Source organism: Lonchura striata, chromosome 21 (assembly GCF_050655825.1).
Source record: "Lonchura striata isolate lonStrDom1 chromosome 21, ASM5065582v1, whole genome shotgun sequence".
In the NCBI taxonomy this organism is placed as follows: Eukaryota; Metazoa; Chordata; class Aves; order Passeriformes; family Estrildidae; genus Lonchura; species Lonchura striata.
Genome location: NC_140723.1, coordinates 3,599,527 through 3,612,765, shown reverse-complemented (window position 1 = coordinate 3,612,765; position 13,239 = coordinate 3,599,527). Strand labels below are relative to the sequence as shown.

The window sequence follows — 13,239 nt, the reverse complement described above, 5'->3', positions numbered from 1 at the left end:
CTGATCCTGTGCCCAGGGTGGCTGGGTGATGTGTTTAGCCCGGATTTTTAAAAGTGTTAAGTTTTCTTTTAGAGTTCTTTTGAAAGTTTGAAAGTTTTCATATGATATTCCCCCCCCTTGCACAGCCCCCTGAATATTAGGCTAGCTCAGAGGTCCTAGGCTGTGAGGGGAGGAATATCAGGAGATGGCAAAGATTTCTAAAAGAGGCTCTTATCCTAATATTCATTGATTCAACTCTCTTTATTCTGTGGTGTCCATGTGGAGAGTGGGGCAAAAGAGCACAAACAGGAAATGTCAGGGGTCTATACAGACTTTGGACAGGGTGGGCTTCCCTGGTTCTCCACCAACCCATTTGGGGCAGGAAGGAGGATCCAGGGTTATCTGATCAGAGTCACAGGGTCCTGGGGAAGGGAGCACAGAGTGTCCATGAGCTCACTGTAACACCCATAAAACTTCTTTAGCCTTCTGATCATGTCTACATATTTCTACTGGAGTTCTCACACAATGTTCATGTAAATAATGATAGCTTTACATTCTTCTTTGTAAGAAGAAAGAATTGATAGACTGTTAATTTAACCAGTGTGGTTGGAGAGGTGGCAATTTCATCCTCCAATCCACTGTCACTTTTGAAATTCTATATATTACAAATCAGAAATAAAATTAACTCTTTTTCTTTTTTGAACTTACCAAACTTCTGTGTACTCATTTTGTGTCTAATAGTGACAGATGTGGGTACACACCTGTAAGGGGCGGGTTATAACCCACTGGTTGTTATAAAAAAAGCAGCTGCCAGATATTTTTATTCCACTCAGAATCACCTTGCCTTAGGATAGATTCTCTGGGACCCAGGAAGGGACAAATTCCTCAGTCTCCTTTCTTTCAGAGTGCCCTGAAGGGTGGTTTGGGCAGAGCTGCCAGCACCAGTGTCAGTGTGACAACGGAGCCACCTGTGACCACGTCAGCGGGGCCTGCACCTGCAGCCCAGGCTGGAGAGGAACCTTCTGTGAGCACGGTGAGTACCTGGCCCTGGGCACCAGGCTCCACCCCAGAGGGTTTGTGCTCCCTGTCTGACTTTGTTATCCCGTTACAGCAAAGAGAATTCCTCAGGATGGTCATGGGGGGAGCAACAAGTCGGCAAGTTGCTGCCTCTGGTTTTATTTCTGGAGGGAAAAGGTCTAAGGAAAAACAAAACCACTATTAAAATGTAAATAATAAGTGACTCAGTGGTTGCATAGCTGCCATGGTTGCCTGAGTGTGTACATGTTGCACACAGGATCCCTGGATGCAGGGATCCAGCTCCCCCAGCAGCCTGTCAGTGGTCAGGAACCTCAAGCCATCACTCTCCTGATCCACCACTGCCCTCTCCTGTACCTGCAATGTCCACAGTGGACTTCCATCCAATATCTGCTGCCCTTAGCAGCACTGTCCCACTGTCCCACCAAGGGGCAGGCACCTTTTCCCACTGGGAGGGCTCCAGCTCTGCATTTTGTGTGGATTTCTCCTTTGTTCACACAGCCTGCCCTGATGGATTTTATGGACTGGAGTGTCGACAAGCCTGTGACTGCCTGAATGGTGCCCACTGTGACCCTGTGACGGGACAGTGCCAGTGTCCCCCGGGCTGGACTGGAGCCCGCTGTGCCCAGGGTAGGTGTCTGTGCCCAGGCAGGTGTCTGTGGGAGGTGCCCACCCTGCCCTCCATGGGCACTCTGGAGCCAGGGCTGTCTCTGCTGCCAGGTCATGGGAACCAGAGTTCTGGGTTGTCCATTCCCCATTTGTGATTTCCTCTGTGTGGAATTTAATTTTGGTTCTGGGGGCTCTGCCTGAGCATGTTGTGGTTGAATGCAATGAGGGTTTGGGTATCCAGCAAAACTGCTTCCAAATAGATAAAGGATGTAACAGTGATGGCAGCAGTGTCTGTATTCAGATGTCAGGCCTGTAGGACACATTATTTCCCTGTAACACCACAAAACCCCCTCACAGAGCAGCCAACCACCACTGACAGATCCTCTCCCAGCCCTTGGGAGGGTTGGCAGGAGCCTGGCTGCTGTAATTCCCACCCAGTGCCCACCATTCCTGCCTGCTCTGCTCCCCTGCAGCGTGCCAGGAGAACAAGTACGGCCAGAACTGCAGCCACACCTGCAGCTGCTTCAACAATGCCACCTGTGACCACGTCAGCGGCCGCTGCCTCTGCTCCGAGGGGTGGACAGGACCCTCGTGCCAGCAAGGTAACCCTTGCCACACCACCTGCTTCCCCTGCCAGCACGGGGAGCAATGCCATCCCTTGGGGTGGGCGAGGAACGCTGCCCACCTGAGCGGGTGGCAAACCAGAAGGTGTCATTGGCTCCTCTGACACCAAAATCCGCCTTGCTGTGTATCAGACCACCCACCCACGGCTCTGGCAGCACGGCACGAGCCCTCAGAGCTGTGTCCTGAGCGGGATGTGTGTCCTGTTTCTCCCTCAGCCTGCCCGGAGGGGTTTTTTGGGAAGAGCTGCCAGCAGCGCTGCCTCTGCCAGAACGGCGGCACCTGCGACCCGGCCACGGGCGGCTGTGCCTGCCCTGCGGGCTGGACCGGGCTGGCCTGCGAGCTGGGTGAGGAAACAACGGGGAACACCTCTGGGGCACACACATCCTGCTTTGGAATGGTTTTCTGCTGCTTTTGGGCTTCCTTTTTCACCTCTGTTAAGGTCAGGATTGAAGGCACTTGAGACAATAGTTCACGTTCAGACTCAGGTGTTTATTGTTTCTTGTCTGTGTTACAGTCTCACTGCAGTGAGTTCTGCAGTTCTTCACCAACGAGGCACAAAATGGCCAACTGTCTCTTGCTACAAGGTCTTTTAAGGCCAACCTATCTAATTAAGAAATGACACCAAAATTATTTTCACTTTTAACTCAATAACTGATCACTCAGAGTCTGCAGTATGGACTTTACAAAATACCCCAAACCCATGGAGAAGAAGGAAGAAGTTTTCCACCCTGTGATATTACACACTTCCAATCAACTCCCCACCCACAATCCCAGTGCTATCAATCAATTTTGGAAGCCTTCTCCATGGCCTTAGGTTAAATTCAATGTTCTCTTGGGGGTCAGTGCCTGTCAGCACAGCAAGCCCGAAACTCTCAGCATCCAGAACTCAGTTTTCCTGCGGAGGTTGGAGGTGGTGTGCAAGGGGTCGGTGGGAAGGGTGGGAGCTGGGAGGGTGGGTGCCAGGGCAGTGTCTCACCCTGTGCCCCTGGCAGCCTGTGCCCAAGGACAGTATGGTCTGGACTGCCAGCAGCGCTGTGAGTGCCAGCACGGGGGGCTCTGCGAGCGCCGCACCGGGCGCTGCCTCTGCCAGCCCGGCTGGACCGGCGACAAGTGTGAGAAACGTGAGTGGGGCTGGCGTGGGCATGCACAGGGAGGGTCTGGGGGCTTCAGCAAAGACATCAAATTCACATTTCAGCAAGCAGGGAGCTGGCAGTGCCGTGGTTTTGGCCGTGCCCCAGTTTTGCTGTGCCCTTTCTCCTTCCATCAAAGCACAGAGGGGTTTGGGTGGGAAGGGACCTTAAAGATTATCCAGTTCCACCCCACCTGGTTCCTGTTGTCTGAAGGCTGTCCTGAAAATGCTGGTGCACACTCAGAGCAGCCTGTTGGTGGGAGGGGGATGGGGTTCCCAAAGGCACAGACCCCCAGGCATCAGTGCAAAACCACAGCTGCAAGCAGGGATGAAGGCAGGGCAGCAGTCCAGCGTGGTGAAACCAAAATGCCAAGGGAGGACCTTGCTCTGCCACGATTATTTTAAGGGTAACAGTGGATCATCCCCTTTCCATTCTTCCTTCTGTGTGTCCTTGTATCACACTGACCCTCAGGGCCTGGCTTTGGTCCCAAGCACCAGCAGACCATGGCATCTGTCCCTTGGTGGCTCCATGTCTGCTGTATCCTTGGATGTGACACATGTGGGAAATGGATTTGTAAAGAATTCTTAAAACTTATTTCTAATTCAATCTCTCTCTCAACAATTGATAACAGAATTAAATCTTTTAAAACAACTCTCAATTAGCCCATATTTGGAAAAGCTGAGAAAACCAACACCTGGCAATCTCCTTCCCATGAGGAGGGTTTGAAAAAGCTTCTGGCCTTCAGAGCAAGAACCTCACCACGTATCAGCACACCAAGCAGAGATGCACAAGCTTCTTCCCTTCTGGGGGCATGACACCTCAGCTTGGCACGTCCTTAAATCAGGGTGAGAAGTCCAGTGGCAGCACTTGGCAGCTGACATCTGGCACAAGGGAGCTGCCACCAGAGCTGCCACCAGAGCCTCAGCTGCCACCAGCCACTCTCAGGTTTCCTGCTGGGGATGTTTTTCCCTTCAGGAGGCTGTAAACAGCTCTGCTGGCAGCTGAGGCTTGGCCACACAAATCACCTCACTGGATCCTGCCACATCCTGAGGGACAGTGCCCCCGCCCAGCATTGTCACATGCTCCCAGAACCCCACACAGGACAGAGCACCAGGCAGTGTAAAGCACTTCTATAATTTCTTTCAATAGAAATTAATGAAGAAACCCACTCAAAAGGTAGAAATTATGTTGTTGGGTTTTTTTAAAAAAAGAACCAAGCTAGGGTCCTGTTAGCTCCCCATGGCTGTTCTTCAAGCTATGTGTGTGTGCACAAGAGACAGACCCAATACGCTGTGAAACTATAGGGGAAAAGGGCTGAAAAGTCACTTTTTGGTGCAACATGTCCTCTCTGCTGTGTTTTCATCCCTGAAGCTTGTCCAGAGGGGCTGTTTGGAGCACGCTGTGAGGAGCTCTGTGACTGTGGGGACAACATCTCATGCCACCACATCACTGGTGCCTGTGACTGCCCCCCTGGCTGGAGGGGCCGGCGCTGTGAGAAAGGTGAGGAACACCCCTGGGTGAGGGAAATCCAGGGAAACATCTGCTGCTCCAGAGCCTGGGAAGAGGGAAACTTCTTTTTTAATGAGAATTACAAGTTGTGGCAAAATATTTTGGGGCTGTGACACAAGATGCTGCTGGGCTGGCTCGACATTGGGGCAGAAGTCCCATGGAGAAGGCTCTGATGCCTTCCAGGCATTAACAACAACTTAAAATCCAGGCAGAATGCCTGTTTTCAGCTTCCTTTTTCCCTCTGACGAGGTCAGGATTGAAGGCACTTGACAGAATGGTTCGTGTTCAGACTCAAGGTGTTTATTGTTCATATCTGTGTTACAGTCTCACAGCACTGAGTTCTGCAGTTCTTCACCAACAAGGCACAAAATGGCCTTGTTATATCTCTTGCTACAAGGTCTTTTAAGGCTAAACTGTCCAATTAGGAAATTACACCTAAATTATTTTCATTTTTAGCCCCATAACTGATCACTCAGAGTCCACAATGTGGACTTTTCTGTCCAATTACAAAATACCACCCAAACCCATGGAGAAGAAGGAAGAAGGTAAAGAAGGACCAGCCTCCACCCTAAAACCTCCATTTTGCTTTATATATCTATTACTTTAAACCCCAAACTGTAAGTTTTCCACCCTGTGGCATTACACTCCACACCCACAATCCCAGTTCTGTCATTCCATTTTGGAAGCTTCTGCACCGCCTCAGGTTAAATTCAGTGTTCTCTTGGGGGTCAGGGATCTGTCAGCACACAAAGTCTAAAACTCTCAGCATCCAGAGCTCCAGCAGCAGAAGCCTGACTGACATCCTGCTGCTTGTTTTCCCACAGCCTGCCTGCCAGGTTTCTTTGGGAGGAGCTGTGCCAGTCGCTGTGGCTGTCCCCCGGGAGTGCCCTGTCACCATGTCAGCGGGCAGTGCGGCTGCCCGCCAGGACTGACCGGCCCTGCGTGTGAAAAACGTACGGGGGGGATGGCAAGGATCCTCTTGCAGCTCTGCTGGCATGCTCTGGGAACCTGGGAACGGGATGGGCCGAGCAATTCCTACAGAAAATAGAAGGGAGAAAAAAGATAAAGAAGGGAAAACAGCCCAAGAGCAGAGCTGTGCCAAGGAGAAACTCCCATTCTGGCAGCTGGGTGCATGCCTGTGGAATGTTAGCGGGGCAGAGGGAGCCAAGTGGGAAATCAGAGCTGGGTATTTATCCAGAGGATTAGCCATAAATCACTATTAAAATGAGCTCCTGTGGGTATGAGCAAGTCTGGAAGAGACAGAGGTGTGTGAGCACGTTCCTTACACAGAGGACAGTGTTGGATTTGCCATCTCTGCGTGTGGAGCTTGCAGAAATGTGAGGGCAGGAAAGGCTGGCACAGCAAGAGGCATCTAATGCCTTTAAGTACTTGCCTTTCCTTTCAATCCAAGTATTTCCTGGAGTGAATGAACCTTTTGCATGAGAGTCCCTTTGCTTTTTGGGTGGCGGAGAATTTTACTGCCATAAAAGGCTCTCCAAATCCTGGCTTAAAATAAAACGTTTTAAAAAAAGCCTTGCAGAGAGGGGTGGGACGGCTCCTGAGCCACCTTGGTGCCCCGTCTCTTCACAGCCTGCCTGCCAGGGACCTTCGGGCAGGGCTGTGCTCAGATCTGCCAGTGCGCCGGAGCCACCCAGGAGTGTCACCCTGTCACCGGGGCCTGTGTCTGTCCCCCCGGCTTCCACGGTCCTGCCTGCCAGCTGGGTGAGTCCTGCTCTGCTCCCACTGTGTCCCCTGTGCAGGTGTCCCACCCTGAAATCCTGGTGCCAGGAGGGATCTGTGCGTGTGTGTGAGTTCTGGGTGCTTCGGGGCTGGCACAGGCTGCTCCCGGCAGAGCTCTCTGCCTCCTCCTGGGTGAAACATCCATGCAATGCACCTGGTGGATTTTCCCAGGGTGTCTGGACCTTCTCCTGGTGTTTGTAGCTGCTGTTTGTTGTCCCCTCAGAGTGCTCCCCGGGCTGGTACAGCCGGGACTGCGAGCGGCCGTGCCGGTGCAGGAACGGGGGCCGGTGTGACAGTGCCACGGGGATGTGCCACTGCCCGGCGGGCTTCATCGGCGCCGACTGCTCCATTGGTGAGTGCTGCTCCAGCCAGAGGGGCTGGGAAGGCAGGGGAGCCTCCTCAGGTGGGAGATGCAGACCCTGCCTGCAGAAAGGGATGAGCAGCACACCAAGGACTGAGTCCCGAGGAGAGCTCCCTGTGCCCTTTGTCCATCTGTCCTGGCAGCAGTGCCCTCCTGCTACATCCCAGGGAGGAGCCTGCAGATGAGTGTCTGCTGTCTGCAAACACCATGCCTCAGGTTTTGGGGCAGGACAGCTTGTGCACACCAGGAGATAAATCTGCACAGTTATCAATTGTCAAAGATGACTAAGAAGTCTGAGGGAGCCACATGAAATCCAAGCTGGGAAAGGGCAGGGATTACCTTCCCAAAAAGAACCCAAAGCTGGTGGGTGTCAACTTGTCACACCTGAAAAATGAGTTCTAACCCCCTGTACACAGCTGGGCAGGGCTTGGAGCAACCTGGCTTAGTGGGAGGTGTCCCTGCCCATGGCAGGGGGGTTGGAAACAGATGATCTTTAAGCTCTCTTCCAACCCAAACCATTCCACGATTCTATGGCACAGCAGGGCAGGGCTGGAGGCTCCTTCTCCTCCCATCACTCAGCTCCAGTGCTGTGCAAAACTTTCCCTCTCCTCCTTCCCACCTCCCCAGCCCTGCTTTGGCCTGACCGAGGTTTTCCTCCCTCCAGGTTGCCCCGCTGGCCGCTACGGGCAGGACTGTGCAGAGCTGTGCCCCTGTGGGACCGGAGTTCCCTGTCACCCTGTCACCGGAGAGTGCGTGTGCCCTCCAGGCAGAGCTGGCCGCAGGTGTGAGCAAGGCAAGTGTGCACACCAGGGCTGTTGGGAAAGGTGCCGGGCAGGGAATGATTCCCTTGCCCTGAGATCTCTGCTCGTGGTCCCTGTGCCCCGCAGGTTGTGAGCAGCAGCGCTACGGGCTGGGCTGCCAGCAGCCCTGCTCCTGCCAGAACGGGGGGCTCTGCGACTCCACCGACGGCTCCTGCTCCTGTGCACCCGGCTGGACGGGCAAATCCTGCGAATTAGGTAACCCTGGCCCGGGTCCCATCCGAGCTCATATCCCGGCTCCGCTTTGTGTCCCACCCGTGCCAGCCCTGCCTTGGCACAGCCTCTGTGGGGCTGCTGAGCAGCGCTCCGCTCCGTGCCGCCCGCAGAATGCCCTCCGGGAAGCTTCGGTGCCGCCTGCCAGCTGCGCTGCCCCTGCCTGCACAACGCCAGCTGCCACCCGGCCACGGGCGCCTGCCGCTGTCCTGCCGGCCGCTACGGGCCCCTGTGTGAGCACAGTGAGTGGTGGCAGTGGGACACCAGCCTGGGGCGTGGGGGGTCAATAAAGCTTGTCTGGAGAGCAGGGCACGGGTGTGACAGCAGCAGCACGCTCCGCCGGCCTTCCCATTTCCCGAGAGTTCAGGCTTTCCATTTCCCAAGGGTTCGGCTTCCCATTTCCCAAGGGTTTGGCTTCCCATTTCCCAAGGGTTTGGCTTTCCATTTCCCAAGGGTTTGGCTTTCCATTTTCCAAGGGTTCGGCTTTCCATTTTCCAAGGGTTCAGCTTCCCATTTCCCAAGGGTTTGGCTTTCCATTTCCCAAGGGTTCGGGCTTTCCATTTCCCAAGGGATTGGGTTTTCCAATTCCCAAGGGTTCGGCTTTCCATTTCCCAAGGGTTCGGGCTTTCCATTTCCCAAGGGATTGGGTTTTCCAATTCCCAAGGGTTCGGCTTTCCATTTCCCAAGGGATCCGGCTTTCCATTTCCCAAGGGTTTGGGCTTTCTGTTTCCCAAGGGTTCAGCTTTCCACTTCCCAAGGGTTCAGCTTCCCATTTCCCAAGGTTTCAGGCTTTCCATTTCCCAAGGGTTCGCAGCGAGCCCTTCCCAGGCAGAGAGCTGATTCCTGATCCCTGTGTGACCCCGCGACCCCCGAGGCACTCACACCCACAGTGCCCAGAGCTGCTGGGCACCGAGCAAACACCTGGGCACAAGTCGGGCTCTCCGCTCCTCCGTGCCCGGCTGGCTGAGGCTCTGCTCAGAGCTCTGATGAGCTTCTCCTGTGGCAGGCTGCCCGCCGGGATTCCACGGAGAGGGCTGCCGGGAGCGCTGTGCCTGCGGGCACGGCGCGGGCTGTGACCCCGCCACCGGGCGCTGCCGCTGTCCCCCGGGACTGCGGGGCGAGCGCTGTCACGCAGGTACCGCCACCCTCCTCGCCCTTCCCGGGGCATCCCGAGGGCCGGGCATGCAGGCCAGGGGCTGTATTCCGTGTCTCACACAGGCTGCAAGGAAGGGACATATGGCAAAGGGTGCCAGCAGCTCTGTGACTGCCCCAGCGATGTCCCCTGCGACCCGGTGACGGGGCGTTGCCTCTGCCCCCCCGGCAAAACCGGCCCCACGTGTGCTGCAGGTGAGCTGAGCCTGGCTGGGCAGGGGAGGAAGGGTGCTGTGTGACAGGGAGTTTGCTCCCAGAAAGCTGGGTGTGAGAAACCCGGGCTTGGTCTGGGGTCTCGTGGGGTGCTAAAGTCTCTCCTCCAACCCGTGCTTCCAAAGAAAAACTCTGCAGCCTCTTGTTGTCCAGTTTCAGGGCAGTTTATTGTGAGTTATCTAAAAGATTTTCTTCTTGGGCTGCTGTGGTTTGCTCACAGCTCAGGCAGAGGCACACACACACATCCTGACATCCTCTCTGTCTGCTGTCCTCTTCTTCTCCGCCCAGAGCTGCTGCTATCTTTTATACGTTATATTACGTATTACTTGTTTATAGTTTCCCTCCAATACATACTACCTATATTACGAAGTGCTTTTCTACTCTAAACCAATCTGTGAGTGCCAACATCACCAAGAACATGGAGGCAAGGAAGAAGAAGGAGGAAGAACAGGATCAGCCCACTTTCCTCCATCTTAGAACTTCTGACCCCCATGTACAAAGTAAAAAAACCCCTGTACAGATGCTAAAACCCCCCTGTACAATACTAAAAAAATTTCCCTCTGTTTTGTAACTACTTTTACTATCCTATCTAACCCTTTGTGACTGCTTGTTCCACCTCCAAAATTGGTAACTCATTCCACGGCTCAAACTCAAAATCACAGCTGTTTGCAGCTGCCTGCTGGGGTCTAAAATGCTTCTGACCGAGGCCTGAAACCTCTAAAAATGTCTGAGAGACATTTTGAGTTCCAACAGCTGGGAGAGGCTTTTTTCTGGTGTGTGTCACCTCACAGAGCAAGAGAGGCAGTGGCACTCACCTCTCTGGCCCCTGTTGGTAGTCAGATCTGAATGGAAATTCTCCTGCAGCCTCCAGAGCCCATGTGTTCAGATTGACACGGTCAAAAGGCTGAAGGGACATCCTGGAGGCCTGGGGATGCTCTGGTGTCCTGTGTCACCACAGCAAAAAGCTCTCTGCCCTGCCCTGCACCCAGCAGAAGCAGGGAAAGCTCTGAGCCTTCCTGCTCGCTGTGCCGCGGGCAGCAGCCTGAGCAGCTCCGTGCCCTCTGCAGACTGCCAGCCCACCCACTTCGGCCCCGACTGCCGCCTGCCCTGCCAGTGTGCCCCCAGCTCCTACTGCAACGCCCGGAACGGGCAGTGCCTGTGCCTGGACGGCCACACGGGACCCACCTGCCGGGAAGGTGAGGGCACGGAAGGGACAGCGGTCCCAGAACCCGAGGGGAGGCTGGACCTGTGCTCAGGTGTGGGTCCTGTGCTCAGGTGTGGGTCCTGTGCCGGGGGTTGGGTTGGGGAGCAGTAAATCAGCTCAGCCCACTCACGTAGAGTAGCACCTTCCTCTTCCAAAGCCCTCAGTTGCTCTGACCTGTTTCTGCCACTGCAGCCACGAGGGAGGTGTATGGAGTGCCAGAAACGAAGATGTTTGGCAGCCTAGCCACAAATGTGCCCCTGGAACAGCCAGGGCACAAATCCCACTGATGAGCACGCTGGAACGTTGATCCCATGCACCAGCCACAGTGAAACTCCCACATTCCTCATCTCTGCCCAAACCTGGGGGCTCAGACTGCCCCCGTGGGTGCTGGGCAGGGCGCAGGAGGGTCTGACCCCAACCCACAGGCTGGGACCAGTGCTCCCAGTGGGGAGGGGAATGGGGAGGGAACGTGCTCCCAGGCAGGGCAGCGGTGTGGAGGGTCTGCCCCTGCAGCAGGGCTGACTTGTCCTGTTTTCCCTTCCAGCCATGCAGTCCCTGCCACCCACCAGGCCACCACCACCCCCGGAGGGGCTCCGGCCAGCCGAGAAGTAGGTCCTGCTCTGGGAGCACCCCCTTGGTTTCACCAAGCAGCCACCTGAAGAAGCCAATGACCTGTAATGAACTCATTGATGAGCCACACGAGCAGCTCTCATCTCCTGACAGCCCCAGCTGCTGCTTTTGGGGCGGTCTGAGTGAGGCTGAAGCTCCCAGTATAACCAGTTCACTGTGCCAGCGCGGGCTGGCCGTGAGGACATGTGTGCCCACACCAGTGCATGCCTTTGGCCAGAGACCACAGGACCAGTTCAGGAGGGATCAATTCTGGTCAGGGGACAGTGGACTTTGACAGCTTGTTACACATTGCTGGCTTTCAAATTTTGGTGCTGGGCTTCGGGAGGGGGCTGAAATTGTGGTCCAAATCAGGTATTTATGCATCAATATTTATGGGAAGCTGCACCACAGTGTTGTCAGGACTGATGGCTGACATTGCCTGGCTCTCCCGAGACTGGGCCTCCTGTGGGTGTGCCACCTCACTTGAATTATTTTTTTTAATTTGAATTTTCCACGGTGTTTTACTGTAAGTGACCATTTGCTAGGGGAAAACACGCAGGGCTCACCTACAGAGCTGGTGCCTCCTGACAGAACAGGCTGTGCTGGACAAGCTTCTCAGGAGCCTGAAGTTCCTCATGCCAGGAGTTTGTCAGCCCATGGACCAGGAGTTTGTCAGCCCATGGACCAGGAATTTGTCAGTCCATAGACCAGGAATTTGCTAGCCCATGGACCAGGAGTTTGCCAGCCCATGGTGCTGCCTGTGTCACTTACTCCAAGAAGAAGGAAGCCTGAATCGAGTGTGGAAGCCAGAGATTCTGCATGGATGGAGACAAAGCACTGGCTCATCTGGTCAATGAAAATCCCAGCTGGAATGGCCTCGCCCAGCCCTGAATCCTGAGTTATTTTGCCATGTCAGTCGTAGTCAGGACCTGGCCACCTGCAGCAGCAGGGAATGTCACCAATGTCACCACTCCAGTGTCACCACATCGCCCTGGCCAGGACACAGGGCCCCCTTTGTCTGTTTGCACAAAGCTCCTGGGCAGGTGAAGCCACTGCCAGAGGAGCCCCAGCTCTGCAGAAGAGGGAAAGCCCTGCCCCATCCCATCCCATCCCATCCCATCCCATCCCATCCCATCCCATCCCATCCCATCCCATCCCATCCCATCCCATCCCATCCCCACTCCACAGGCTGCAGCACAGCCCTGCCCAGGCACTTGGCCTTTAAATTATTCCCACAGGGGCCAACTGAAAATAATAAAAGGATTGTTTCTTTTCCTGATGGAATTTATTTTAATCTGTATATAACTTGTCATTTTGGCCTAATTCCTTTCTTATTTTATTTCTTCCTTAACAGTATTTTTTTTTTTACATTAGCTATCATTCTTGTGAAGAAATCATGTTAATATAAGTATGTAGTGAAGGACCAAAATCGTGCTGATGAGGTTGGATGTTGGATAAGCAGGGAGCAGGGAGATTTTGTCCATGTGCCAAATGAGCCCAGTCAGTGCTGCCAGTGGTGCTGCTGACCTCCAGACAATCATCCCTCGGCTCCCCTTTGCCTTGAAGCTCCTGGGGCATTAGAGGAAGGTTCCAGTGATTGGGAGCAGCACAGGAGGAAGAGGAGGAGGAGGCCAGTGGAGATGCTGTGCCTCTGCTCCAGGAGAACATGGGAACAGCCTTAAACATGGGCATGGATCCATCCTGTCCCATTCCAGCTGCAACTCCGTGACTGCTGGCGGCTGCTCAGAGCAAGCCCTGTACCTGTATTTTTATATGAAGTTCTCTTCCTGTTCATATTTCTTAATCCAGTTTGTTTGCTTCCTCTTTTCTTGTACTGTCGCCCTTCTTGGATCTTTAATTTAGCACTGATGAAAAATGTTACTTTCTCCACAGTTAAAAGAAATAAACAGAAAGCCTGGCTGAGTTTTTACTTACCTTGTCTGTCTCGGTCAAATGCACCTGACAGCTGCTCCAGGTGACAGCAGGCTGGCAGGGGCTCTGGAGGCTGTTTCTGGAGGTGTTGTGTCAGAACATGCAATGCCA

At 54.2% G+C, this 13,239-nt stretch overlaps 1 protein-coding gene across 4 annotated transcripts in view; it reads left to right on the top strand.

Annotated features, from left to right (window-relative positions):
- Positions 1 to 13,126, top strand: part of MEGF6 (multiple EGF like domains 6) — a 91,804-nt gene extending 78,678 nt beyond the window's left edge. For 2 of the 4 annotated variants that reach the window (XM_077788134.2, XM_085558814.1), the window contains 16 exons: positions 884 to 1,012; positions 1,516 to 1,644; positions 2,097 to 2,225; positions 2,463 to 2,591; positions 3,240 to 3,368; positions 4,749 to 4,877; positions 5,711 to 5,839; positions 6,477 to 6,608; positions 6,850 to 6,978; positions 7,652 to 7,780; positions 7,875 to 8,003; positions 8,132 to 8,260; positions 9,025 to 9,153; positions 9,237 to 9,365; positions 10,451 to 10,579; positions 11,132 to 13,126. In XM_077788134.2, coding sequence (XP_077644260.2) covers positions 884 to 1,012; positions 1,516 to 1,644; positions 2,097 to 2,225; positions 2,463 to 2,591; positions 3,240 to 3,368; positions 4,749 to 4,877; positions 5,711 to 5,839; positions 6,477 to 6,608; positions 6,850 to 6,978; positions 7,652 to 7,780; positions 7,875 to 8,003; positions 8,132 to 8,260; positions 9,025 to 9,153; positions 9,237 to 9,365; positions 10,451 to 10,579; positions 11,132 to 11,199 — 2,006 coding nt within the window. In that variant the 3' untranslated portion in view covers positions 11,200 to 13,126. Of the gene's footprint in view, positions 1 to 883; positions 1,013 to 1,515; positions 1,645 to 2,096; positions 2,226 to 2,462; positions 2,592 to 3,239; positions 3,369 to 4,748; positions 4,878 to 5,710; positions 5,840 to 6,476; positions 6,609 to 6,849; positions 6,979 to 7,651; positions 7,781 to 7,874; positions 8,004 to 8,131; positions 8,929 to 9,024; positions 9,154 to 9,236; positions 9,366 to 10,450; positions 10,580 to 11,131 lie in introns of those variants that run through there. The other 2 variants (XM_085558816.1, XM_085558813.1) reach the window with 2 other exon arrangements.
- The last annotated feature ends 113 nt before the right edge of the window (positions 13,127 to 13,239 follow it).